The sequence below is a fragment of the Sorex araneus genome, chromosome 2 (genome assembly GCF_027595985.1).
Source record: "Sorex araneus isolate mSorAra2 chromosome 2, mSorAra2.pri, whole genome shotgun sequence".
NCBI lineage: Eukaryota > Metazoa > Chordata > Mammalia > Eulipotyphla > Soricidae > Sorex > Sorex araneus.
The window spans coordinates 94,724,133-94,750,601 of record NC_073303.1 but is presented as its reverse complement, the minus strand read 5'-3'; the positions used below and the strand labels follow the sequence as shown (position 1 = coordinate 94,750,601).

The following is a 26,469-nucleotide window of genomic DNA, read 5'->3' as shown; positions in this document are numbered from 1 at the left end:
ACGCACACACGGATACGTTGCTACATTGTTCATCTGGACACACGCACACACGGATACGTTGCTACATTGTTCATCTGCACACACACACCACACACACACACACACACACCCTTAGTAATGGGTGTCTTATGCGATGAAAAGATTTGATTTTCAGAGTAATATGACTGTGCAACAGTTTTTAACGTAGACTGTGGTTTACATCTAGGCAGCAGGTAGTACTACTGCCTTTGCAAAAGTTTTTCCGAGATGATGGAGCGCGTTTTGGTACTCATCAAAGGATACTATTTCAACCGGCTTCCAGCCCAACTTTTAGAGGTCATCACTCCGCAACTCTGGTACGGCTCCAGAGCCCGAATTCCTTCCCCCACCAACAAAGGCCCCTCCCACTAGCCTTTAGGCTGCAATCTCACGCCCCGCCTCCCAGGAGGCTTTCCAATCGGACGGCGCGTCCCGGGCCCAGCCCCCAGTCACGTGACGCAGCCCGGCCCGCTTCCGGCGCGTCGCGGGTGGCTGACGTCGGGGTCCGGCGTCGCGTTCCGGCTGTCCGGCGGCGGCGGCGGCGGCGGCGGCGGCGGCGACAGAGGCGGCATCAGAGGCGATGGCAGCGGACGCCGAGCGGGCTTGAGGGCTCGGAGCCGTTCTTTCCGTTGCGACTTCGGGGCGTGACGCGGCCCTGCGACTTTCGGCTCTCTCGCTCCCGTCCTGCTTCCTCCGCAGCCGCTGCCTGGGCGGAGGCGGACGCGGTGCTGGAGGCCCGGGCTGGCCCCGCGCTCGCGCCCCGGCTCGGCCCCGGACGGCCCGGGCTGCTGTGCGGAGAGGAGGCCGAGTCGGTAAGAGGCAGCGGCGGCGGTGGCGGCGGGGCCTGCTGGTGGCCTGGCCCCCGCGCCCGGCCTCCCGGGACGCCCCCGCGCCGGGTGTCTGTCCCTGGCCCGCTCGCTCCCCTCCCTCGTCCCTCTCGGCGACTCGCCGCCCCTATTGTCTGGGCGCCGCCGCTCCCGCTCCCCACCCTTCCTCCCCCCACCCCCCCTGCGGAGGGCCGGATGGCTGTCAAACCTGGACCTCCTCTCCCCGCGGCCAGCCGGCCCGCCGCTTTTCCTGTTGGTCCTGTGCCATCGCCTCCTGCCCCTCGTGGTGGCCTCCCCTCCCTGCGCTTCTGGTCCCCCGCTTGCCCCGGTGCTGTATCCTCCTCTGGCAGATAGATGTTCTCTCCGTCCCCGGCTGTCATCACGCACCGCTTGCTTCCACCACTGTTCCTGACGTGGTAGTTTTTTGTTGTTTTAGAAGGGGGGGGCGCTCTCTGGGGTCAGCTTTCCCGTTTTACTGTGCTGGGACCCATTTTCCCCTTTTTTTCTGCCACGCCGCCCCGTGTGTCTGTGTCTCACTTTGTCTTTTCATAAATTGAAATTTCCTCCTGTTACTTCCAATTCCACCCCAGAGAAAGGAAATCTTTACACCCCCCTCACCCCCCCCACTTCTTCCCGCTTTTTGTTTTTTGGGACTTTCTTCAGTATCAGGAGAGCATTTGTACATCTTTATTACTCTGGGTTCTTAAGTTTGAGTCTGGAAAAGGTTAACATCTGGGGAACTGTTCCTTACTATGATCTTTTGTGAAGAGTAGCAGAAACGGCTTGGTTACATTTCTACACAGCTGTTGAAGTTGCTGCATCATAATTACACACTGACCTGACCTCTGTTAAAATGATTTCCACTTTTATTCTTTTTACACCAAATGCCCAATGGTGGAGCTTTTTAATACATTTTTTATTGGGGGGGAGGAGGCAACAGTGCAGGAAAACTCCCCTTATCCTTTCTCTTGAGTATTTTAATTTGGCTTGATATATTTTTTGCAGGCTAATATTGGTGCTGTTTTTCTCATCAGATTCTTTCAAAGAAGAAAAGACAGTTTTTGTTCTCTGCTACGTTTTGTTCTTTTTTGAATTGCCACCCAATTATTTTAAAAAATGACACTTTGTGTGTTGTTGTGTGTGTGTTTAAACTGGAATGAAACAGAGATAGTATCAATTTTTAATATCAGTAGTGTTTTGAGTACCCTTCTTTCCCAATAAAAAGGAGATTTCCTTCCTTATTGCCTATTTTCATTGGGATGTCTGAGAATACTAAAGTATAGTTAGTGGAGGGGGCCAAAAAGGACCACCACAGGTATACTGAGTGGACATTGTGGCTAAAAGAACAGTAGATAGTCCTTCAGTCATCCTGAGACTAATCTGTAGTATTTTGTTTAATATGACAGTCAGCCATATGCACTGCCCATATTGAAATACAGTAATTTGGTACAAATAAATTATTAAGAGTAAAAAAATTCATATTATTGTTACTTTTTGAATAAAATATAAAGACAGAAATTTCCATTGCCACTTTGTATAGGAAATCATTTTCCCATGGAATCATTTCCTACCACTATGGGAAATCATAGGTATCTTTATCACAAGATAATGTATTAAAGTCTTTACCGGTAAAGAGCATGTCGGCTATCTCCATCTTCATGTGCATTTTAGTGTCTTTTCAAGTGTGTTGAGACATTAGTGAATATTGAAAATTTTGATGAGGTTTATCTTTAAGAATTTTAGTAGTTAAATTCCAGAACACTCAGAAGTCTTGGTTTTTTTTTTTCTTTTCTAGCATTTTGGGAAGACTTTTTTAAATTAAAATTTGAGGCCTTTCAGCCTCAGTATGTATTATCAATCTGTAATGCCTATATATTTAAGTATTAATTTTTATTGTGCCCTTTTCTTAATTTATCAAGATTCTAAGTTGCATGCTAGAAGTATTGGTACATCATCTTGAAATATCTTAAAAATTTGACAATGTTAGGTTTTCGTGTAATGTTTTAAAAAGTTCCGGTTAAAAGAAATTTTTTTAAAAGTTCAGTTTAATTCCCTAGACATCTTATGCACAGACTCTAACCATCCCCCCCTTTTTCTTCCCCTCTTGAGGTAGTGAAAAAAGAATACTGAAGAATAGGATCTCAAGATGAGTAAAAAGCCCCCAAATCGTCCTGGAATCACTTTTGAGATTGGTGCTCGTTTGGAGGCACTGGACTACTTACAAAAATGGTATGGACAGTATGGAGCTCACAGCATCTATAGCTTCACATATTGGGGTTAATTGTTCTTACGACAAGTACAGAAACATTAATGTATTCATGCTTTTACTAAAAATATACTTTGTTTTTTAGTTTTCATACTTTGAGCAAACTTTAGGTTTTGTATCTGAAGACTTTCTATTATAGTCACAGATATTTTAGTGACAATAATTTTAGGTGTTTGAGAACTATAAGTAATAGAGTGTGGTTATCAAAAATACAAGATAGAGAGTATTATTGCTCTTGTATATTTAACATGAATGATATTGGTGGTGACTAATACAGAGAACCAGCTTCCCAAACTGGTTAAAAAGATATAAATCGGTTTTCTTGACTATGTTAGAGGTGGCTTTTTAAAATTTAGAATTCTGCAATTAGCAGCCACTGTTTATTCTGCCACTATAAACCAAAAACTAATTTCCCTGCCTCCTTCCCCAGAGGGTAGTAGCCTAAAGGCAGACTTGTTATTGTCTCCTGTCCTATGGGTAATCCTTCTAGATTGTCTCTTATTTCTTCTACTCTGGTCAACTGTGATGAGTGGTGAATTTAAACACATTCGACATACCCCTTACACAGTATAGAAAAAAAAAAATGTGTCACTTAGGATGAAACCATCTAGAGAATGGAGAGGTCATCCCTTATTTTCCTAGGGGATGCTATTCTCATTCTCATTAGTTGGCTTGTGGTCCTGTTCTCTGGGAGAACTGTTTCTTTTCCATGCTCTGTTTTATATCCTGAGAGGACTTGAGTGTGGTTTTTCTTCTGGGGGTTGAGTTGTCTCCACTTGAAGCCCATTTGTTTTGAGAAACAGTTTAGAAATTTCAGAACTTTTTGATTTTTCTCTTTATATGACTCCCAGAAAGCCTGCTAGGCAGTTTGTAAATTTTACTTTTGATTGATTTGCATTAAGTCATTTCCCAAGTGGCAGAGAAATCTTGTTTAGTCATGATACTGTATACTAACCTGGGGTTTTGTGTCTTCAATATGGTGTTAGAACTCTGCATATGTCCCTGATACCCGACATAGTGTGCAGTGATGGGCAGTTAGATAGGAATTTGAAGTGGTTAATCCATAGGTACTTAGTCCCTACCTCTAAACTATATCCCGTTGTGTAGTTCTTTTGAAGGAGATTTAGTTGTTACTCTTATCAGTCCAGAGTGTATGCTTAGTTCTCAGAAGGCATGTGGGAAGTGCCTATGAGCCAGACTTCCCTGGTCATGGCATTAAAAAATTATCTTAAGACAAATTAAAGCTTTTGAATCTAATTCATCTTAATATCTTTTCTTAGGCTTCTAAACTAACAAAGCTATAATTGCACTAATTTCCAGTTTTGTGGTTTATTAAGTCTGTTCTTTTAAGTGGTTTTCAGGGATATTAATATAAGTAACTTTGCTATTGGCAATAAATTCATATTTAGTGGCAAAATTATAATCAAAGATTATTAAAAACTACTTTTTGAGGCGTGGAGGCAGGTGGTGGGGACTCTCAAGTAGTATTTAGGAGACCTAGGGGCCTTTTTCAGAGATTTTTTTGATCAGCTAGGCTGGCAGTTGGATGGTAGGGCCTGTTGGATACCAGGGCCTCAGGATGCACTGCTGTTTTCTCCAAGCAGTTCTAGGGATTATGGACTATGCACCACTCTGGCCATTCCTGTGTGTGTGGTGGTGGTGGTAGGGTGGGCTGGGGGTGTCTCTAGGGCTTCATCTGGTATTGCGCGAAGAACCCTGTGCCAGGGATCAGGGTTAGCTACATGCAAGGCCTGTGCCTTAACCTCTATGCTGTCTCTCTGGCAACCAGCAGAGGACTATTTTGAAAACCAAACCTAATCTGTACATTTCAACTTTCAGAGAACAAATGAAAGTTGTAGCTTAATTGTTTGTATTAACTTAGGTATTTTTTGGAGAAATTCCTAAGTGCTCAAGTAGGATGATAACAAGCAAATATATTTGTTGGTTAAGGTGAGATTTTATTTTTGTTTGTTTGTTTTTTTTTGCTTTTTGGGTCACACCCGGCGATGCACAGGGGTTACTCCTGGTTCTACACTCAGGAATTACTCCTGGCGGTGCTCAGGGGACCATATGGGATGCTGGGATTTGAACCCGGGTCGGCCGTGTGCAAGGCACACGCCCTACCCGCTGTGCTATCACTCCAGCCCCCGAGAGATTTTATTTTTAATAATTCCAGTAATAATGTTCTCTTTAAACACCCAAAATAATCACATAAGAGAGTAATTGAAATTTGTTGATCAGTTTGATTTTTTAATGAGTTTATATATATTAAAATTTTTTCATTCTGCAGTTGTATTCTGAATTGAAAAAAACTCAGTACTGTTTATGTATATTTAAATATGTTCTAGGTAATGTAAATATCAAAAATCAGTTAAACTTAGGTGACCTTTGCATTTAGTATTAAATATAATAATTATGCCAGGCTCTGCCATGGGGGTGAGATACTCTCTGTAGCTTGCTGGGCTCTCTGAGGGGGGCGGAGGAATCGAACCCGGGTCAGCCTCGCGAAAGGCGAATGCCCTACCGCTATGCTATAGCTCCAGAGCCTGGCAAGCTACCCGTGGCGTATTTGATATGCCAAAAACATTAACAATAAGTCTCACAATGTGAGATGTTACTGGTGCCCTCTCAAACAAATTGATGAGCAACGGGATGACAGTGACAGTGACTTAATTATGACAACTAAGTGATTACTAACATTTATTGAATTTTCATGGGGCACAAAAGAAGTTCTGTTAGGTATCATAATCTTAATAAATTATATTTCCAAATAAGATAATAACCTATATTTCTTGTATTTGTCATGTGTTGAGGGTAACTCTTTCACATGATTTCTGCATATATTTGTTTTAATATCAGGTAAAATTGTAGAAGAATTATTTGAGTGTTGAGAACTGATATTGTGAGAAATAGTGAATCATTTAAGATATATTATTATGCTTATTTTCCCTCTTCCAGGCCCCTCCTGTTCTTCCTATTTTTTTTCTGTTGCATCCAGATTGAGTTAGTTATTTATATTTATTTCAGCTGGAAAAGCATCGATTCCTAGTATACATAAATATCTTTTTAGCCATCATAGGCGTTGGACAGGGAAGGAGGAACAGGAATGCAAATATTGCCTATTGTCTCTGGACATGACACATTTTATAAGCATTGTCTTAAGGAAATAGCTTATCACAGTTTGATACATTACCATTTCAGGAGGAGGATTATAAAGAGAGCAAGTTAATAGAGCATCCAGACAAGCTAACTTGATGGCAGATTTATAAAGCATCTTTTATGTATAAAACAATAATTTTTAGTAACTGTCATAAATAAAAGAATAAACTCTAAATTTACTTAACAGAAGTAAATGAAAGTGTTTGTTGTAGATTTTATTTAATAAAAGAGATCAGTCCATTTTTCTTAGGCCAGTGCATCATTACTACTTAACCAAACCACATATTCTTTAAATTATTGAAAGTTAATTTCATCCTCACATTTTAAATTTTAAATTTTAAATTCAGGATTTCTTAGTCTTTTGCTTTCAAAATAACAGTATTGCTACATCAGAAGCTCATTATTTGCCAATTCAAATGAATGAAAACCCTGAGAAACCAGTGAAAGGTCCCTCATCTTTAATTCTAAAATATGGCTTTAATACCTGGATCTCTTCTATATTAACTTTAATTTCAAAAATTTTGTAATTTCACTTGACATTTTATACTCAAGTTTATACTTTAAAGTCTGTCAGGGACAGGAGAGATAATACAGAGAGGTGCTTGCTTTCCATATAGTTGACCTGGGTTTGATCCCTGGCACCACATATGGTCCACCACGCACAGCCAGTAGTCAGCCCTGAGCACAGCAGGGTGTGGCCACCACAAACAAACCAGAAAAAAAAGTTTCTAAAGATGTAACAGTGCTAATATTTACCACTAACATTCTCTCTTATCTCCATTTTTCATGATAACCTTTGTACATTTAAACCCTGACATTTAGTTTTATAATCATTTGAATGCAATGACATCATAAGAATGAAAATGGATTCAGGTTGTTGATATAGCAATGATTTTGGCAAAAAAGAAGTTCAGGGTTGAAATTAAATTGGGGATTCTATAAGTAGATGCAAAAGACAAAGAGATAGGATCATTCACACTCACTTTCTGATCCCGTAAGTATGGGTAAGTTCATGATACCAGTAAGATGGAAGTAGTATTACAGGTTTTTACCTCACAGTGTTACTTGAGTGGTCAAATAAAACTATGTTTAAGCTTAAAATTCCATATGTGTAGTTGTAATGCATTGAGATAAATGCAGGGGAAGAGGGCAAATTGAAAAATATTTGGAGTTTTGAAAATTAAGTTTTTGCCTTTTAATTGTAATGTGAGAGTGACTGGAATGAAGGTGGAATAGCATGTTAAAACAACCATAATCCATCTTGTAGAGATGGGAATCAAATCTTCCACATTTCCACACAGTTTCATAGTTTACAAAACATTCTTGCAAATAATAGTTTTACATTTAGAAGGTTGTTCTATTTATTCTGAATATTGTTTAGTAAGAAAAGTGATGAAATCAAGTTGGTTTTGACTACTGATTTAATTTGTCTTTCATTTAAGTTAAAATAGTTACCCTATAGCAAGTGATTTAGTTATGAACACAAAACGAATATGCTCTGGTAAAAGAAATTTGAATAATAGAATCAATTTAAAACATTCAGTTGAGTTATACTCTTCTGACTTCTTTTTGGAATATTTCTATTTAATTCTCTTCTAGATCTAAAGGAAAGGAAAATGAAAGATTTAAAAAAAAGTGTGGAGATGTCTCCAAGTATCAGAATTTGATAGAACAGTATAAATTTGAATTGGCAAATGCTGTTTCCACAGATTTGGAGTTTTTTGAACTGTATGGAACATTTGCAAATGTGAGTTTTTAAAATGTTCATGAAAAGAATTTTGAAAGTGGGGAACTTGAGTAAATTTAGATTGCAGCAAGTTCAAATACCTCCTAATTTAAATAAAAATGCACATTTTCAGATTAAAGAGAGAGGCTTTACTCTAACTAGATTTGGCCATTCAAAGGTTAACAGTAGAGGCAAGTTTGGATTAGGGCGTGCTCCTGAAAAGCAGCTCAGGCACACTTTTGAAAACATACTTCTACTTGATGAGTTTGAAATTTGTAGATACTTTAAATGAAATAGAGAGTTCTTTCACTAATAAGAGTAATGTTTTGCATTTTTGTATATTGGGTTTTCCTAACTCTTTGTATATACTTGAAATAGGCTCTTATTGAGCCACAGGTCTTGAAAACCTAATTTCAGCTGTTGATACAGAAAAATGAGCACAATTATATATCACATGGATTTAATTATTTATCATAGGTGGATCATAGAAAATTTATACATGGGTTCTCGATTTGTGATCCCTGTAGAGAATTTCACAATGAAACTTATCCTTTCTTCTCTTTTATTCTTTTTTTGTCTTTTAACAATTTTGAGATGCTTCACATTTAATAGTCACAGAGATTTGATATGGTCTAAGTGAACACTCAATTTTTGACCTGAGTCTAAACATTTTAGTTCTGTATTTTAAAAAATTTAAAAAATTTCCATAACTGAAAAGACCTATAAACTTTCAAAAATAAGAAAATTCTCCCCATTCCTCCTTCCACCAAAAGGGGGGGCAAATGCAGAAAGTTTAAAGACTATGTTTTAAAATATACCTGGTGCTGATTCTTGCTCTAATGTTTTTTCATTATGTTGGTTGATCCATTTGTTAGAGATTTTTCTGTCTGAAGTTTTTTGTTTGTATATTTTTCTTGAAAAGTGAGTGAAAAGAATATTGTAAAAAGTAAATTTAATTTGAAATATAGTTCCTTGATGCTGTTGTGCCTTGAATTGTATATCTTTGGAGACTTACTGCTCTTCTTTAATGTCCTGTAAACGATATTCAGGGATAGCAGATTATATATGCATCTATAAGCATGTGCGAATATGTATATATATATTTAAAATCACATTTGAAAGATAAGTAACAGGATTTGAGACAGTACAATTGATAAGGAGTGAAAAGTTATGTTCAAGACTGCTAATCATTAGAAACAGAAAATGATTTTTAAAAAACTGTGGTAAGGTGAATATAATCTGGAACAAAAATAGGTAGCCGAGGGGCCAGAGTGTTAGTACAGCAGGTAGGGTGCTTGCCTTGAACTCAGTCAACCTGGGGTCAATCCCCAGCATCCCATATGGTTTCCCAAACACCTCCAAGAGTGGTAGAGTTCAGAGCCAGCAGCAGTTTCTGAACACGACGAGTTCTCCGCCCCACCGCCAAAAACCAAACAAACAAAAAACCGAACAATAAAAATAAGTGTTGAGGGGCTGGAGAGATAGCACAGTGGGTAGGGCGTTTGCCTTGCACGCGTCCGACCCAGGTTCAAATCCCAGCATCCCATATCGTCCCCTGAGCACGGCCAGGGGTAATTCCTGAGTGCAGAGCCAGGGTAACCCCTGTGCATAGCCAGGTGTGACCCAAAAAGCAAAAAAAAAAAAAAAAAAAAGTGTTGAAAGTGTTTGTATATAATGGTTTTGGGAACATTGTTACACTTCTCCAAATTGCCCTTTCACTCTTTTTTTTTTCTTTTTGAGTCTCCCATCCAAGTACTGGAGTGATAGCACAGTGGGTAGGGCATTTGCCTTGCATGCAGCTGACCTGGCTTCAATTCCTCTTTCCCTTTTGGAGAGCCCTGCAAGCTACCGAGAGTATCCCACTGCATGGCAGAGCCTGGCAAGCTCCCCATGGAGTATTCAATATGCCAAGAACAGCAGCAAGTCTCACAGTTGAGACTTTACTGGTGCATGCTCGAGCAAATTGATGAGCAACGGGAGAACAGTGCTACAGACAGTGCTACAGTGCTTTTTGGGTCACACCCAGCAATGCACAGGGGTTACCCCTGGCCCTGCACTCAGGAATTACTCCTGGTGGTGCTCGGGGGACCACATGGGATGCTAGGTCGGCTGCGTGCAAAGCAAACGCCCTACCCACTGTGCTATCGCTCCAGCCCCTGCCCTTTCACTCCTTTAAATGCTTTTTAATTTCCTATTTAATCTTGAAATTACTTAGAATCTTATCTGGTGTGAGATTGGCTTTAAAATGCACTTTTACTCAGGCTAATTACCTCACTTTGCATTGCGTTACCAGTTAGTTTTCTTAAAAGTCCATTGATCACTTGGACAGTGGTGGAGGGTGTGGTGCTGGAATGTTTAATGCATGAAGTCCTACCACTCTCTATATTGTTAAAAAAAAAAAAAGTTCATGCTATGGTTTTGAAAGTTAATAGGAAAAACTCTAAAAGGGTGAGTCTTCAACTGTATCAGAATCACTTGAATTTGAATGTAGATTGCCAGGCTGTCCCACTGCTTCTGGGAGGTTTGAGGTGGGACCCAGTTATTTGCATCACTTAGTAAGTTTTCAGGTGTAGAACTGGGAGCACATAGGCACCATGGTTCTTACAGTAGTGGGTTGCAACCCTACAAGGTGGGTCGGGAGACACAACATTAAAAAATCTGATTTAAAATAAATGTATTTATGACTTATTGTCAGCAAAAATTTGATTTGTGTACCTTTTTAAAATATACCTTTTTAAAATATGCCTATAGTCTGTAAAAATTTCTTGGGCAAAAAGTGGAAAGGAATCCCTGGTTTAAATTATACAGACTTAGTAACAAAGCTTGGTTTTATAAAACATTTTTTGTTTGCTTGTTTTGTTTTGTTTCTGTTTGGGGCTGCATCAAGTGGTGCTCAGGGATCACTTAGGAATTACTTCTGGTGAGATGGGGGAGACTGTGAGGTGACAGGGGTTGACTGCTTGCAGGGAAAGTGCTCTGCAGTTCTATTTGGCCCCTTAACAGAACTTTTGTGGTAGAAAGAAAAGGATGTATCTAGGATTATATTTTGAATTTTTAATCTTATTTTAATTACATTTTTGGAGAGGGCATAAGTTCATTTCAAAGTGATGCATGATCCTACAATCCTTTTTTTTTTTCCCAGTAGACTATATTACCTACATATGATTTTGAAGTACTTCAGTTTACTTGTCCCTCCTCTTTCTATAATCTTCAGCACTACCTGGATGGATAGTTACTAGGATTTAGACCCTTGTTGCTTAAAGCGAAGACAGAACCTTACAACTGTACATGGTTATAGTTGATTGTAAGTGGACTATTATGAAATACAAATTTATAGTGCTATGAGAGCATATCTATGTAAGCATATTTAGTATGTCACTTGAATTTGGCAAAAATTCCGTTAAGATAAGGGATAATCTACTAGTTTTGAAATGATAGATCTGACATTTATAGATTAAACTTATTTTTTTTTCTTTTGGAAGTTCCAAGGAATTAGTACTTAGATGATGCTCTGGGATCCACTGTTGGTGGTCCTTGGCCCAGCCTACCCAGATGGTTCAGTGCTCTGTCCCAGAATACTTTGCTGCTTGAGCTCTATGATGCTGGTGATGACTAGAGCAACCTAGTAACGCTGTAGATCCCCAGGGCTGCACTCAGTGAGTGTTGGGGACCTCTTAGGTAAATCAGTGATGCTTGGGGCAAACGTACTGCCAGAAATTGAACTGAGGGTGTGGCTCTGGTCCCAGTCCTATCTTACCAAATTCGTAGATTGAACTATTTTGTACCAGACCTAGCCATAGTTTTATTTAACTGAATGTGGAGGTCTTGAAAAATCTTTGAAATTTGTTTAAAATAAATTTATTACTTTCTGCTTTGTTACTAGTAAATGTTTGATTTGAAATCTAGTTGTTATACCTGTATACCCAGAGTTCTCTAAATGTTTTTCAGACCAAAAGGGATCACTAGTATAAAAAGATTAAGAAGCCCTAATCTGTATGCCTTACAGCCTAGTTCTCCCTCTCAGAGAACCTGGCAAGGTACCGAGAGCATCCTGCCTGTACTGCAGAGCCTGGCAAACTCTCCATGGCATATGCGATATGCCAAATACAGTAATAATGATGGGTCTCATTCCCTTTACCCTGAAAGAGCCTTCAATGAGGCACCACTGGGAAGAATGAGTAAAGAGAGGCTGCTAAAATCTCAGGGATAGGATGAATGGAAATTTTTACTGGTGCCTGCTTGAGCAAATCAATGAGCAATGGAATGACATTGCTGACAGTGATACAGTGTTAATCTGTATGAGGTAGAAGTCTCATAGCCAAGTTCTTTTGGTTCTTAACTACTTATTTTAATTCATGATTTCATATGTAGATGCCCTAGAGCTTTGAGTCTCAGCTCCAGGGAGTAATTGGGCTCATTGTTCCCAGACATCTTATATCCGTACCTGCTCTGGTGGCAGGGCGTATGTCTTCATATTTAGAAGGACCTTCAGAGTCTAGCACACCTTGGTCATCTTATTCTTTACTTTTTGCCTGTTTTTACTTAAGCAAGTTACTTAACTGTTCAGTGCCTCTGTGTTCTCTTTAGGATCTGAGAACAATTTCTAACTTAAAATGATTTCTAAATCTCAAGGAATTAAGGAAGATGGTATATAAGAACTACTCATGGTGTGTGCCAGATGGTAGATAGACACTTAATAAATGTTAACACTAGTAGTAATAGCAATGCGCAGGGTCCTAAGAAAATAGAATTTAATGGAAGTAGAAAGCTTGTAAATTCTCAGTAGAAGCTCTGCTCAGTTTAACACAATACATAAAACCTCTATCCCAGGACTCTTTCTTTGGTTTAGTTCTTTCAGTGTGAAGACTGCTCTGGATTCAAGAGCACAGTGTAATTCTTTAATAAACTTACCTATAATCTCAAAGAAAAAGAGAAACCAGACTGCCCCAAATTTAATCAGTAGTGTCAAATATCAAGATATAGGAACTAGGTGAACAACTTGTTTTGAGGTTTCTTAGTTTTGTGACAAAATTAAAAAACAGAGTTTGACCATGCCAACCTGTATTTTGGTTTTTGGTAGTCTAGGAAAGGAGTTCTTGCTAGTATGAATCTATAGGTACAAAGTTGTGTTGCAGGCATTTGGATTTTGTTAAAACAATATGAATGAAGGTTCACAAATCAGGAGATTAAGGGGGTAGACAGGAGCCGGAATTAAAATTTAGTGATTTGGACAAAACTTTCATTTAAAAGGTGGCTACCACAATAGTCTGGAAGGAAAATACATAGCTAAATTTGTTCTTACGTACCTGTTCTTACTACAAAATTATGGGTAAGAAACTTGTATTGGACATGTGTCTTGTGGATTAATGTGTCAGAAAAGACGTGAACGATAAGTGGAGATCCTTAGAATGAACAGTTTTGGCATTTAAGCTATCACCTAAATATTCTTTACTTTTTTGTTTTTGTTTTTGAAACACCCTGTGATATTCAGGAGTTACTTCTGGCTTTGTGCTCTGGCATCGCTCCTGGCAGTGCCTGGGGGACCGGTCCCTGTGGGACGCTGGGGGTTGAACCTAGGTCAGCTACATGCAAGGCAAGCACCCTACCTACTGTACTATATCTCCAGCTCTTATCATCTTAATATTCTTTAACTTCTAGATTTTTAAAATTAATACTTCATTTTGAAATATCAGGTTTGATTAATTAAAAATGATTTTACTTAAGTATGTTATTAAAGTGTGCAATATTTTGTATCTAAAGCACTTTGTCTAAAAATACTTAGGTGATGTTCTTGGGTTAGAATTAATGTTTCAGTCATCTTTAAAAAATTTTTTTACCAGTTTCTTACTTAAGAATATCTTATCAAAAACAATTAGATAAGATTTGGTTAACATTTAGATTATGTTTAAGTCAGTTTCAAGTATTCTTCAAAATTTCAAAATTTCTTAATTATTTCAAAAATTAAGATGTGGGGCAGGAGAGAGCTTGTAATGGATCAGGTGCTTGCTTTACATGCAGCAACTCAGGATCGATCCCCAATACCCTACATGGTGCCCAAGCCCTTCCAGAAGTGGTCACTGAGTACAGAGCCGGGAGTAAGCTCTGAGCACTGCGGGGTGTGGCCCAAAAACCAATTAAAAATAATTAAGGACCTACTTTATTTGGGAGAACACTTAATTTAGGTATTCTATGTGCTGCTATAGTATGTTGTAGTAGCTGTTGTATTCTTTCTCTCCTTTCTGCCCACTGAATTTGTTGGTTGGATTCATCTTGAGTTGTAGCTGTATTCCTATGGCAGTTTCTGGAACATAGACATAGTGAACTAGAGATTCAGTGTGTTCTGAATGAGCTAAAATGATTGAGGAATTGTCAGTTTTTAAACTTGCATAAAATGTTGCCAATATAAGTAAGAAAATGTCTAAAATATGTAGCTTGAGTAACTTGTTGGGTCAATTAAAAAAACTCTCCTCTTCTTATTTCAAGTGACTAGTCAAATCAATGAATCTCAGTGGGGCTTAGGGCATTGGATAATGTTGACTGACTTAACTCAATGGATTGTCACCTGTTAGTGAGTATTAGCCCCGTTCTTTGATTTAAGCATAGGGGATTTGATATCAGATTCGTATCAAGGAATTTTCTCTTGCTGTTTTCTTATGGTTATCTCTTATCAACAGATAAAAAAATCTGTATGCTTCAAACTAGATGATTAACTAGAATGACTTCTCTGAATTCAAATCATGCTTATGTTTTACAGCTAACAGAATATAAAGAGACTTAAAAAATATGTGAGATGGTATTTCTGCCATAGCCCCATACTCATCATTTCCTCTTTCCAAGAATAACGGGGCAGCTATAGTTTGGGTATTAGTGTATGATCTTGCCTTCCAAAAGACACATTTAATGTTATGTATCCCTTAGAAATCCTGATTATGTTGTAAAATCCCACATCAAAAGAATAGTCATGGCCATTTATACAAAGCATGTAACATTTCCTACACAGACTTAAGGGAAGAGAGCTGTCCATCTAAACAGTTAACAACAGTGTGATCTAGTTTTGGAAATTCTTTGTAACAGTAATTCCTGTTTTAGGTTTCTCATCTCTATATTTTGATGACACTCAAAGAGTTGATACTACGAAAAACAGACTCCTTCTGTGACTAATCTCTTTGGTCATTGCCTACTTTTTATTAAATTATAGCTCTAATCCAAAATCTATAACTCTTGCTGTTTTCTGAACAGTGAAAGGCACCAGGGAATGACAGTACTGCTATTATCAGATAAGATAATAAATTACCCTAAGGTGGGTAGGTAAGAGTAAATATTACAGGAGGTAAAAATTATTTTAAGTGATGGATCTTCTTTATCACTTTGTAATTATTGCCACAGTTCAAATTTTCTGTTAGGAAACTTTGTCTGCACTGATTTAAATAGGACTCCAAGAAATCACTTAATGTATTATAGTAAAATTATGTGTTTTTAGTACTCTGTTAGATTCAGCAAGGGTTTGAGTTGGAGAGATATTATAGTGGTTAAGGTGCTTGCGTTGCACATGGCCAAAATAGGTTCTATTCCCAGGATCCCATATGATTCCCCGAGCCCCCATTCAGGAGTAATCCTCAAACATTACTAGGTTAGTTGCCCACTCTCGCACCCTCAGCTAAGCAACAAAAAATTAATTCAGCAAGACTTGTTGTAAAGTTTTCTCAAATTTCATCTTCTCAAATTTTTGAATGCCATTCATTTCCATTAAGCCAAATAAGCTAAGAAGAACCAGTTTGGGGGAAGATAATTCTTATTAAATTTTCTTCATGTAACTTTAGGATTTTGATAAAAGGAGTGGAGCTATAGCAGGAGTGGAATGATAGCACAGCAGGTAGGGCATTTGGCTTTGCATGCGGTCGACCCACGTTTGATTCTTCCATCCCACTCGGAGAGCCCAGCAAGCTACAGAGAGTGTCCTGCCTGCATGGCAGAGCCTGGCAAGCTCCCAGTGGCGTAATCAATATGCCAAGCTCTTTATGATTGTATTTCAGTCATATAGTGTCCCAGTACTCATTCCTACTACTTTTTAAAGGCCAGAATGGTAGTTAAGTGGGTAAGGTGTTTTGCCTTGCATGCAGCTGACCCGGATTCAATCTCTGGCATCCCATATGCTCCCTTGAGCACTGCCAGGAATAGTTCCTGAGTGCAGAACCAGGAGCAACTCTGAACATCTCTGGGTGTGACCTCAAAAAGAAAAAAAAATGGCAATGTAATATTTATAGACGAAAGTAGAATTGTCCCAGATGTAATTACCTTGGCCACTAAGGATGTAACCCAAGTGCTCCAAAATCATCAGAATCATCAGATAGCTTAGAATTGTGAAAGAAGATTTAGTGATGCTTAAAAAATAATCTTTTAGTTGTATTTATGTGCTGACTACCTGTAGTGAATTAGTGTTGATTTCTTGGAAGTAATCCTGCTTTCTTTTTTTAACTTCCTGACTTGAAGTGTTTTTGTGATGTTTTCATCAAGATTCTCTTTGAAGTCTATTTTATTTTAAATAGATTTTCATGTTAAACAAAAAGTATTATCACATCTTTCAAATTCAATAAGAGAAATCTTATGTTCTTTTAATACTCATAATAAAATACATTTGTTTAATACTGTTTTATCTCTTTGTGAAAGCACTTTTATTATGGATCATCTGCCAGAACAGATAAATCATTTCACTGTAAAGCCTATATGTTAAATGGCCAGTTCAAGCATTTTACATATATAACAAAGATCTTGATGTTAGGATTCCCCCTCCTTGTCTATAGTTGAAATTAAATACAAATACAAATATTAAACACAAATACAAACAGGAATTCCCTGTTATTTGTAGAATAAAGGATCATTTTGTTGTGAGTTTGCAATTTCAAAATTCTTTGGTATGTACCTAGCTCATTATTCTCATTTTTTTCATCTTAACTACTTAAGTCTGTGAGCATGAGGTCCTTGAAGTTATTAATTATATCCTACTTGTCTGAATCCTCATTATGACTTACTGACCTTACTGAGTTTATAGGGCTTTAAGAAAATGAACTGTAGTTTAATAAATAAATTGTGTTCTGTGCATATACTTTACATTTGTGCCATGTTAATTCCAAATCCTAAAGATCACCCCTACATCCTCATCGGTAAACTCCTAATTTTCTCTGAAATTTTAGTAGCATGTAGGATTTTTTATATGTTTGCCAATTTGTCATGTTTTATAATTACTTTGATACAAGCTTATTCCATTTCTTTACTAGGATTTTGTGCCAATAAATTTACTCTGCCACATGTATCTTGGACAGTCTTCATCTGTTAAATGGGGACTATATTATCTATACCTGGAATGGTTGCCAGAATTTAATGAGATGAAATACATACATTGAGAAAGGAATTAACCTTCAGTAAGAAAAGAACATAGAATTTGATAGACATGTGACACACAGGATATCTTCTGATTCTTTTATTATTTAAAAAAAAAATTTTTTTTGACTTAGTAAGAGAGCCAAGCAGATGTTCCTTGTCTTATATATTGAAACACATATTACTTAAGTGAATAGAAATATAAACTTTAAAAATAATGTAATATTTATACTAACTTCATTAAGATTAAAAATTGTATTAGTATACTTTAAAATTGGGGGCTGGAGCAATAGCTCAGCGGGTAGGGCCGACCAAGGTTCGATTCCCAGCATCCCATATGGTCCCCTGAGCACCGCCAGGAGTAATTCCTGAGTGCAGAGCCAGGAATAACCCCTGTGCATTGCCAGGTGTGACCCAAAAAGCCAAAAATAAATAAATAAATAAATAAATAAATAAAATTAAACTTGATGATAATCTTGGATATTTTTTGCTCTTTTAATGCCTGATCTTCATCTGATATTTTCATATTTTTTATGTAAAGTATGTAACATTGCCCACGGCAGAGCCTGGCAAGCTACCCGTGACATATTTGATATGCCCAAAACAGTAACAAGAAATCTCACAGTGGAGATGTTACTGGTGCCCGCTCGAGCAAATAATGAACAATGGGATGACAGTGCTACAGTGCTATGTAACATTGCAAATTATGTTGAGGAAGATTCTTTAGATGTAGTATTTCAGTTTGGTTGTTGCATCAGCCATCCTATCAGTCAATAGAATTAGAAATATTTTGAGAAAATTGGAAAAATACAATGCTGATTTAAATTCTTTGAACTTAGAGTTCGAGGCATTGCTGAATTGAATCATGTAAATGAATTTGGATTATTTGAATTTTGGAAATCATCATAAACCTATGAATCTGCTACTTTGTAGATTGTTTCTGCTTTGAGAAATATTTTAAATGTATGGGGCTGTGTATATTAAAATTTGAAAATATCTAGAAAATAAACTCTTTAGGCTTGCTCTTTCAAGCCTTCATTCTTCTTTGAACTCATTTTTACTGACTTGCTTAAGTCCATGTTCTCTCTTGAAAATGTTACTTCCTTTCCTTCCAGTCAAGTCTTTCTACGTAAAACTATCTTGCTTTAAGGCAAAACCAGGAAAATTCCTGATTTTTTATTCAAAAAATGAGAGAATAAAGAAAATTAAAAGGTCTTCTATTTGGAGAGGGATTTATGAATTAAAATAATCTTTACTTCAGGGGAGGGGCTGGGCCATGCTCCTTGTGGTGCTCAGGGCTTTATGCCTGGCTCTGTGCTCAGAAGTGACCCCCTGCTGGCTGTGCTCAAAATGCCTTATTTGGTGCTAGGTACTTGAATTAGGGTCAGCTGCATGCAAGGATAGTGCTTGCTTTCTGTACTGTATTTCTTCAACCCTGATTTTTTTATAATTGATAGAAAAATATCTTGATAGCAAAATGTCTGCTTATGATGAAAATGTTGAATGATAATAAATAAACTAGGGTGTTGGGTACCTGATATCAAAATCAAAACCAAGAAAACCCTAAAAACCCAAAGGGCAAACTTATTTCTTTTTTTGTTTGTTTGTTAATTTTTATTTCTACTGAATCATTGTGAGATAGTTACAAGCTTTCATGTTTGGGTTACAATCACACAATGATCAAACACCCATCCCTCCACCAGTGCACATTCCCCACCACCAGTATCCCCGGTATGCCCCCTTTCCCACCCTCCCCCTGCCTCCATGACAGACAATATTCCCCATATTCTCTCTCTACTTTTGGGCATTATGGCTTGCAACACAGACACTGTGAGGTCATCATGTTTGGTCCATTATCTACTTTGGGCATGCATCTTCCATCCCGACTGATTCCTCCAGCCATCATTTTCTTAGTTATACCTTCTCTGTTCCATCTGCCTTCTCCCCTCTGCTCATGAAGCAGGCTTCCAGCTATGGGGCAATCCTCCTGGACCTTGTATCTACTGTCTTTGGGTATCAGCTATATATGATGTTATTCTGTACTCTATAAATGAGTGCAGTCCCTCTATATCTGTCCCTCTCTTTTTGACTCATTTAACTTAGCATGATACTCTCCATGTCTATCCATTTATAAGCAAATTTCATGATTTCATCTCTCCTAACAGCTACATTGTATTCCATTGTGTAGATATACCAAAGTTCCTTTAACCAGTCATCTGTTCTAGGGCACTTGGATTGTTTCCAGATATTGGCTATTGTGAACAATGCTACAATGAACATATAGGTACAGATGTCATTTCTACTGTACTTTTTTGCATCCTTGGGAGATATTCCCAGAAGTGGTATTGCGGGGTCATATGGAATTCAATTTCTAGTTTTTGAAGGACTGTCCATACTGACAAACTTGCTTTTTGGCTTCCCTTAAGCTGATTAATAATTTTTATGTTTTCAACAATCAAAGCAACAAAAATAACTACTCATTCGCAGTGAAGGCCTCTGGTGTGTCAGCAACAGAGCATGCTAATCCCTTAGGTTTTGTTTTTTTTTCTTTTTTATGTTTTGCAACAATTTTTTTCTTGCCCACTGTTGCTTGTCTTAAGAGACTTAAGATTAAATTTTTATAGGGCTGGAGTGATAGTACAGTAGTAGGGTGGTTTCCCTGCACACAGCTGACCTAGGTTATATCTCTGGCATTTCATAGGGTCCCCCCAGCATCACTGATAGTAATTCCTGAGCACAGAGCCCAGATAAACCCCTGAGCATCACCTGATTTGGCCCCAAAACAAAACTTTTAAAAAATCATATAAAATGATATACCTGGGTTACTAGTCCCCTAAACTCTAAAGAAATGGACAGATTGTATTTAACATCACATCTCAAGCATTCTGAGTGGCTGGTATACCTCTGTCACTGCTGTGTGCTAGAGATTCAAAGATTGACTTGACTTAGTTATAAGCCAAAGCTCACAAATCAGGGTAGATACTAATACCATGCTCCTTGCTTCTCTATTGCCTTGAGAAGTATGAATATGCTATCATAAAAGGTTTATAGAGTAATTGTGAATGCTTGATCTTCATCTTTTTGATGGTAGTCACCAAGAAGGCTTTCAGTTTTAAAGAGTTTTAAAAAATCCAATGTATTTTGAGCTTGTTTGACTATGGGACTCAAGTGTCATTTGAATTAGCATCAAAGCTATTGACTGATGTGCAGTGGTGTTTCTCAGCCTTTTCTGACCTTGGCCTCATTCCAACCTTGTTTCCTTTCTATGACCAACCCTCCCCCCAATCCCATCCTACTATTATCATTGGCCTCCTAGTCTCATAACCATCGCCCCTATATGCTTGGTATTTACCTTTGGCCTTCTTGGAATATTTTGGTGCCTCACAGGGTCATCTATCTGGTGAGAAATGCAGTCCTATAGCACAATGTGTGATCTTGCATAGTATGATAGTCAAAGTCATAGAGTACAGCAAGAGTAATAGGGGTTTAGGGAGATACACCTTAAGGCAGTATTTCTGAAAAAGGTAAAATCAGCCACTGAAAAATGAGGTTTGTAATCTGGGGTACAATTGGAGGGCACTTTGGTTACTGAAAAAAGGTAAAGAACGTGCTGAGTTGGCCAAATCAACTTGAAAATTTCTTCCTTAAACTAAGATTCGGGTGAGTACATAAAGGAAGGGAAGGGCAGCTTCGGCCTAAGGAGAAAGAAGAAAGTATCCAAAAGCACCAGTATCTGATTGGTTGCAGTGTGTTTAAGGAGATTCCAAGGAGTTTATTATCATTATTGCAAAGTGGAGAATGAAACCATATCAGTAAACAATGGAGAGACTTTGACATTTTAAAAATTCCTTTAGTGATTGATCTCTAAAGCAGGTAGTAATCAGTTACTAAATTTAAATCTTATATAAGGTCTATCATACTTTAAAGTTAATTTTCTATAAGGAAAAGAAAAAATTGCATATTTGTCAAAAGTAAAAATATGAGATAAAAATAATGGTGTAATTATCTGCCGTGGACTGTTAGAGAATTCATTTTATTTAATGATACTTTAAAAGCATTTGAACATTTAGCATACTACATTAGAGATGATGAGACAATTTTCTGTGCTAAAGTTTTGTTACTGATTTCTATTTTTTAATTATAGGAAAATCACACTTGAAGAGAGAACAGTGTGATGTTATTTTTAAATTTTTCAGTTTAATGATTAACAGAATTTTCTACCATCATTAGTGCACACTATAAAATAGTAGAAAGTATTGAAAATACAATCTGCAATTGATTTTATACCCAATAGAGACAAATGTACAGGTTCATACTTTTTCCTAGAAAAATTATTTCACATACTTAAACTTACACTGCAGCTTTTGAATGTTTTTCCATATAAATTCTTTGTATATGCCACTTTTTAAATATATTGAATTAATTCAGTGGCTGTATCATAGCTTATATGGCTGTAAATAGTCTTCAGTATTTTGAACCATATTTGTAGATTGATCCCAAAGTGTTTTGTACAGATAGTGCCAGAATTGGTATTATTGGGTCAAAAAAATAGAAATATTGGGGGCTGGAGCGATAGCACAGCGGGTAGGGCATTTGCCTTGCACGCGGCCGACCCGGGTTCGATTCCCAGCATCCCATATGGTCCCCTGAGCACCTCCAGAGAGTGATTCCTGAGTGCAGAGCCAGGAGTAACCCCTGTGCACCGCCAGGTGTGACCCAAAAAAGCAAAAAAAAAAAAAAATAGAAGTAGAAATATTGGGGTATAGTGCTGCCCAGCAGGTCAGCCTGTACCTGCGAAGCGAATGCACCAGTAGCCTGATGGTGTCTTTAGGCTTCCGATACCCCAGAATTGCTGCTGTGCCTCTGGTTGGACCCCAACCAGTTGGGACCAACTTTCTTGAGAAATTAAATGGCCAAAAGTTAGGTATGTGAGAATCATGCCCACAAACCATCTCCGGCTCAGCTGTACAATCTTATGTACCTTGCTTCAGAGACCCATAAATAAATCTTAAAAGAGATCAAAAGCAGGCCGTTAGAGTGCATTAATGGCCGTGATTCAGAGACTCACAAATGACTCTTGAAGAGAGCAGCACACCACAGATATGCTGCAGGACCCCAAATACTTAAACATTTTAAAACTCCAGGAGCACATGGCCACTTTCATGGACACATGAAACCTCATACTATTCGTGGCAAGCAATATAAAATAAATTATTTAGCATCTCCCTAAGGAGCAGGCCAGGGTGGTGGTGCTAAGATTCAAAGTAATGGTGGTGGGAAAGTGCAATGGTAATGCAGTTGGTGTTGAAATACTGAATGTATACAATTATTATGAACAACTGTATAAAAAATTTTTTTAAAAATGTTTCATTTTTTAAAAAAAATTTAATGCGGAGTTTTTGCCTCCTTCAATCAGTGTAATCAGTGGCTGAGTAAATAGCATTAAATTACATTAAAATTAATGTTAAAAAATTACATTAAAAAATACAAATATTTATAAGACTCTTGATACATGTTATGACATTACCCAAACTGATAATTTAGATTTCCACTTGGAGTATATCAAAATGTTTATTAAGTTTTGAGAACATTCTATTTTTAAGAGACTAAAGGAAAAAAAATTGGTTGATGGTTTATAATTATGAATTCATATTGTTTTGTTTTTTAGGGGTAAGCAGTAATTCAGTGAAGTGGTTTTAATATTTTGTATAAAAATATAAGGACTTTCTCTTTATGTGATGTTCCGTTTTCTTTTGAGGTATCCATCACGAATTGAAAAAATTGACTATGAGGAGGGCAAGATGTTGGTCCATTTTGAGCGCTGGAGTCATCGTTATGATGAGTGGATTTACTGGGATAGCAATAGATTGCGACCTCTGGAAAGACCGTCCTTGAGAAAGGAAGGGCTAAAGGATGAGGACGATTTCTTTGTAAGTAGCAAGCTTTTCCATTTGCCAACTGATTTATTGGTATATTTTAAGAGGAATTCTGTTTAATTTTTATTAAAACTTAGTTTTATTACGGAAATGTGTATTTATTTTAAATGGTATTGATCTTAAAAGTTGTTTAAAATAGGATTTTAAAGCTGGAGAGGAAGTTCTGGCTCGTTGGACAGACTGTCGATATTATCCTGCCAAGATTGAAGCAATTAACAAAGAAGGTATGTATTAGGCATGTTCAGAGACTTAAAAATGAGATTTAAAGTAACATTTAACCATATTCCAAATGTTAATTACTGCTGGGAATTGTTAATAGAGCTGTCCCTTCTCTCTGTCACTCTCACCCATCCACCTGTCTCTCTTTAGATGGTTATGGGCTCCACACCCAACAGTTCTCAGGGTACACGGCCACTCTTAGGATGTGCTAAGAGGTCCACTAGGGCCACTTCTGACATTGTTCAGGGGATCATTGGTGCCAGATATCAAAACCAGGGAGGGCCTCACACATGTTAGATATATGGTCTTTCACTCGAATCACCTCCTTGGTCTTTTTCTTTATTTTATGCTAATCAATTTCCTTCTAATTTTTTGTACTATTTAATGGTATAAAGAATGTGATAACAATATATTCATGTTATACTTACAATAGAGGTAAATAGTAAAAATTTTTTAGCTTACCATTCAGATTGATATTATATACATTTTATTTCTGTTTCTCTGTATCCAGTTTGTTAGCTAAGAAAATTTTTTAAACATTTCAATGTGAGAGGAGAGGCTGTAGCACTGCACTGTAGCACTGTCGTTCTGTTGTTCATCGATTTGCTTGAGCAGGCACCAGGAAGGTCTCCATTGTGAGACTTGTTGTTACTGTCTTTGGGGTATCAAATATACCATGGTAGCTTGCTATGGGTAGCTTGCCAGGCTCTGCCATGGTGGTGGGATACTCTCAGTAGCTTGCCGGGCTCTTTGAGAGGGATAGGAAAGGCTAAGTAGGAAAATTCAAATCTGTTTCAACTTTCATGTGAAATGTTGTACAGTATTTTCTAAGAAAGGATGGGAACTTGATAAAAAGCATATACTATATTTGATCTTAGCCAAAAGGTGAAGAAATGATGACAATATGAAACTTGAATATGGAATTTGAGGATTTCCTTTATTAGTTTGCCATTGTCCCTTTTTTCTTAATCCCCACAGATAAAAGTTTAGTTTTTTCCTTTTTTTCTAAAAAGAAAGGGAAGTAGGCCAGTAAGAGGAGGTAGACCTCGTTGGATTTAGTGCCACAAGTTCTATTCTCAGGCCTTACTTGTGGTTCTGTGCTCAGGAATCACTCCTGGCAGTGCTCAGGGTACCGTATCTGGTGTTGGGCATCAGCCTTATTCTCTGTACTAATTTCTCCAGTCTTGAAAGTTAATTATTTTCTAATAGAGTTTTGTGGTTTCTGATATTATTACTGAGAACAAATTACTGAAGTAATTAGAAACGTTTAATGCAGACCAAGAATACCAGTGTGGCATAATATTAGTAAATCTGAACAAAAATATTTAAAAAGAGATTAAAAACAAGTTACACATTTATCTGGAAAGAAATGAAATTCAGATATTAACTTATGTATTTTATTTAATAATTTTTAAGTTTATTTTATTTTTTATTTGGGCTCCACCCAAGGGTTCTGAGGGTTCATGACTGACTCGGCACTTAGGAATCACTTTTGATGGTACTCAGGGGAATGACTTTAAGTGGTGCTGGGGATTGAACTAGAGTTGCCTGTGTGAAAGGCAATACCTTAATTCTTGTGCCATCTCACTGGCCCCTATTATATACATTTCTTGTTTATAGTGGTTGTGAAATACTTGTAAATGTCTACTAGTTTGCTTTTACAATTATTTCTTCAACTCAACCACTTACTTTTTTTTTTAATTTATTTTATTGAATCACCAAGTGGAAAGTTACAAAGTTCTCAGGCTTATATCTCAGTTATATTTTATAACTCAAACACCCATCCCTTCACCAGTGCCCATATTCCACCACCAATAAAAACAAAAGCAAAAACAAAAAAAACAGTATACATCCCACCCCTCACCCCCCAACCCCCCACCCCCGTACGTGAGTGATTTCACTTCCTTTTCTCTTTACCTTGATTACATTCCAGATTTCAACACACAACTCACTATTGTTAGAGTTTCAAAACAGACTCACTATTTTTGTTGGAATTTATCCCCCAAAAATACAGCTCTATTAACAGGGAAATATTTGATAATAAATTTTCCACTGATGAGAATGAGGAGATAAAATGTCGCGCGGCCACGGTAGCGGCCACGCGGTTTACAATTTCTGTATTATAGTAATTAAGTCCGCGGAGATTTAAGTTGGAAAATGAATCATTTCCCTTCCTGGAACAGCATGTAGCAAAAGCTTAGTTCACAGTCTCCATACATGGGTGCAAGCACTTGCTGGAACCCCAAATCCTAAAGCTGTCTCTGGTTCCCGCTCGTTCCACATCCACTGGCTGTGCAGAGGCACGGGCACCCGGGTCGAAACTTGGCCGGAGCCGAGCACCGGCCCCGGCTGGGACTGCCCCGGTATCCCGCGGCTGTTTCAAGTTCAAAGCACATTTTTTTTTCCGCGCCAAAAGTTCATACCTCCTCAAAGGACCCACAAAATGTCGGACACCACGCCTTCTCCTGGAGGGGAGAGAGACCAAGAAGGAAGGATATTTCCTCCATTAGCCGGCGAGCGGCAAAAGCTTAGTTCACAGTCTTCACACATGGGTGCAAGCACTTGCTGGAACCCCAAATCCTAAAGCTGTCTCTGGTTCCCGCTCGTTCCACATCCACCGGCTGTGCAGAGGCATGGGCATCTGGGCCGAAACTCGGCTGGAGCCGAGCACCGGCCCCGGCTGGGACTCACGTTTTTAACTAAATTAATGCACATTGAGTTTCTGTACATGAAGGCTTTTTAAGCTAATTAGTGTATGTTTCCTTTAACCTGTATCCCCAAAGACAAAGTTAAGTTAGCCAAAGTGCATTTTCAGCAGAAGAAATGGTATATACCACAGAATAGAAGAAAAGCATGCTACTTTATGAGGAACATCAAGCATTCTTATGACTCGAGAAAAAAAGGTTTCTTTAAAAGAGGTAGACTAGTAGGAGAAGAAGG

General features: G+C 38.0%; 1 protein-coding gene across 7 annotated transcripts in view; it reads left to right on the top strand.

Moving 5' to 3' along the window:
* Nucleotides 1-693: 693 nt before the first annotated feature.
* The window catches only part of PHF20L1 (PHD finger protein 20 like 1), a 75,779-nt gene continuing 50,003 nt past the window's right edge, over nt 694-26,469 (top strand). For 5 of the 7 annotated variants that reach the window (XM_004602448.2, XM_055125172.1, XM_004602447.3 and 2 more), the window contains exons 1-4: nt 694-830; nt 2,955-3,074; nt 23,133-23,304; nt 23,450-23,534. In XM_004602448.2, coding sequence (XP_004602505.1) covers nt 2,992-3,074; nt 23,133-23,304; nt 23,450-23,534 — 340 coding nt within the window. In that variant the 5' untranslated portion in view covers nt 694-830; nt 2,955-2,991. Of the gene's footprint in view, nt 831-2,954; nt 3,075-7,869; nt 8,018-23,132; nt 23,305-23,449; nt 23,535-26,469 lie in introns of those variants that run through there. The other 2 variants (XM_055125170.1, XM_055125171.1) reach the window with 2 other exon arrangements.